Genomic DNA, 1,225 nt, shown 5'->3' on the forward strand with positions numbered 1-1,225 from the left:
TTTGCAAAGGATGAGTCCATGGAAGGATGGTGAAGAAAACTGAAAGCAAAAGTTTCTACTTGTCTGGGGATTCACAGGTCAGAGAATTCCGCAGAGCACTCCAATCACAAGGAACCACTCCAATTATGCACACACAGCTCCATGCTGTATCCCATGACAGCTCTGGTCTATAACGTGCCTCTGCTCCACCCAGGAGACTGGAACGGGTCAGATCCCAAGGGGTGCTGCTCACACACTTTGGGGTCTGGGCTCCCTGCTGCTGTTGAGGAGGTCAGTGAGCTCCCCAATGTACTTGATGGTATACTTCAGCGTCTGAATCTTGGTGAGCGGCTGGCCTCTCTGACTGTAGACAGGCGGCAGATAATTCCGAAGGGTATGTAGGGCATCAGCCAAGGTCCTCATCCTGAGCTTCTCCCTCTCGCTTGCTTTGCGTCTCCTCTGGACAGACATCTTGACTTTGGTGCCCTTCTGGGCCTTGGGACCTCCAGCACCCTGGAGGTAGGCAGGTTGGAAAGCTAACATACTGTAGTCCATCTCCACCAGGCTGCCAGTGCCTCGGCTGCTGCAGCCAGCACCAACCCCACTGCCAGCCCCACCACGCCCACAGGGCAGCGCAGCCCGAGCAGGGCAAGGGGATGGAGAATAGGACTCCAGGGATGGGACTGGTGAAAGACTCTGAGTTGGAGAGGCCTGGCTGAGTGTGAAGGGCCTTGTCCTGTTTTTCCAGTCCCAAGAGGACAGCAGGCCAGGGCTGTTGGAGGAGTCCAAGCCATCTGAGAGGCCCAGGAAGGGCTCTTGCAGGTTGTCCATGCTGCAGGACAGCTGCAGAGGCAATGACTCCCAGCAAGTTGGGGAGAGAGTGTGCTGGCAGCCAGCACCAGGCAGGCTGGGTAAGAGCTCGCTCTTTTATGATGGTGGGCGAGAAGTGAAGAAGTGGGAAAGAGGGCTGGGTAGAAGGAGTTCAAAGGAGACCCAGGGACCAACATGGAAAATGAACTCTTTAGGTGTCACTTTCCTCTCATCGATAATTAGCATCTTCCAGCTAAAATGTCTTTAAACAGAAAGGCCTCTGAGAGAAGAAAAAAGGAATTATCTTGTTGTAACTAAACCAATTAAGGCTGCATAACTAGACTTAGCATTGTCCTGTGGAACTCATTAAAGAGGGAGCTAAAGAAAACAAGCTGGAGCATCTGCAGTGAAGAGGGGGAGGCAGATGAGCCTGGTG

At 53.2% G+C, this 1,225-nt stretch overlaps 1 protein-coding gene across 1 annotated transcript; it reads right to left on the minus strand.

The window, feature by feature from the left end:
- Positions 1–228: 228 nt before the first annotated feature.
- Msgn1 (mesogenin 1) lies at positions 229–810 on the minus strand. The gene has a single exon (XM_004627488.1). The coding sequence runs from the start codon at positions 808–810 to the stop codon at positions 229–231; it is 582 nt and encodes a 193-aa protein (XP_004627545.1).
- Between the last annotated feature and the right edge of the window lie 415 nt (positions 811–1,225).

Source organism: Octodon degus, unplaced genomic scaffold (genome assembly GCF_000260255.1).
Source record: "Octodon degus isolate 3935 unplaced genomic scaffold, OctDeg1.0 scaffold00019, whole genome shotgun sequence".
NCBI lineage: Eukaryota > Metazoa > Chordata > Mammalia > Rodentia > Octodontidae > Octodon > Octodon degus.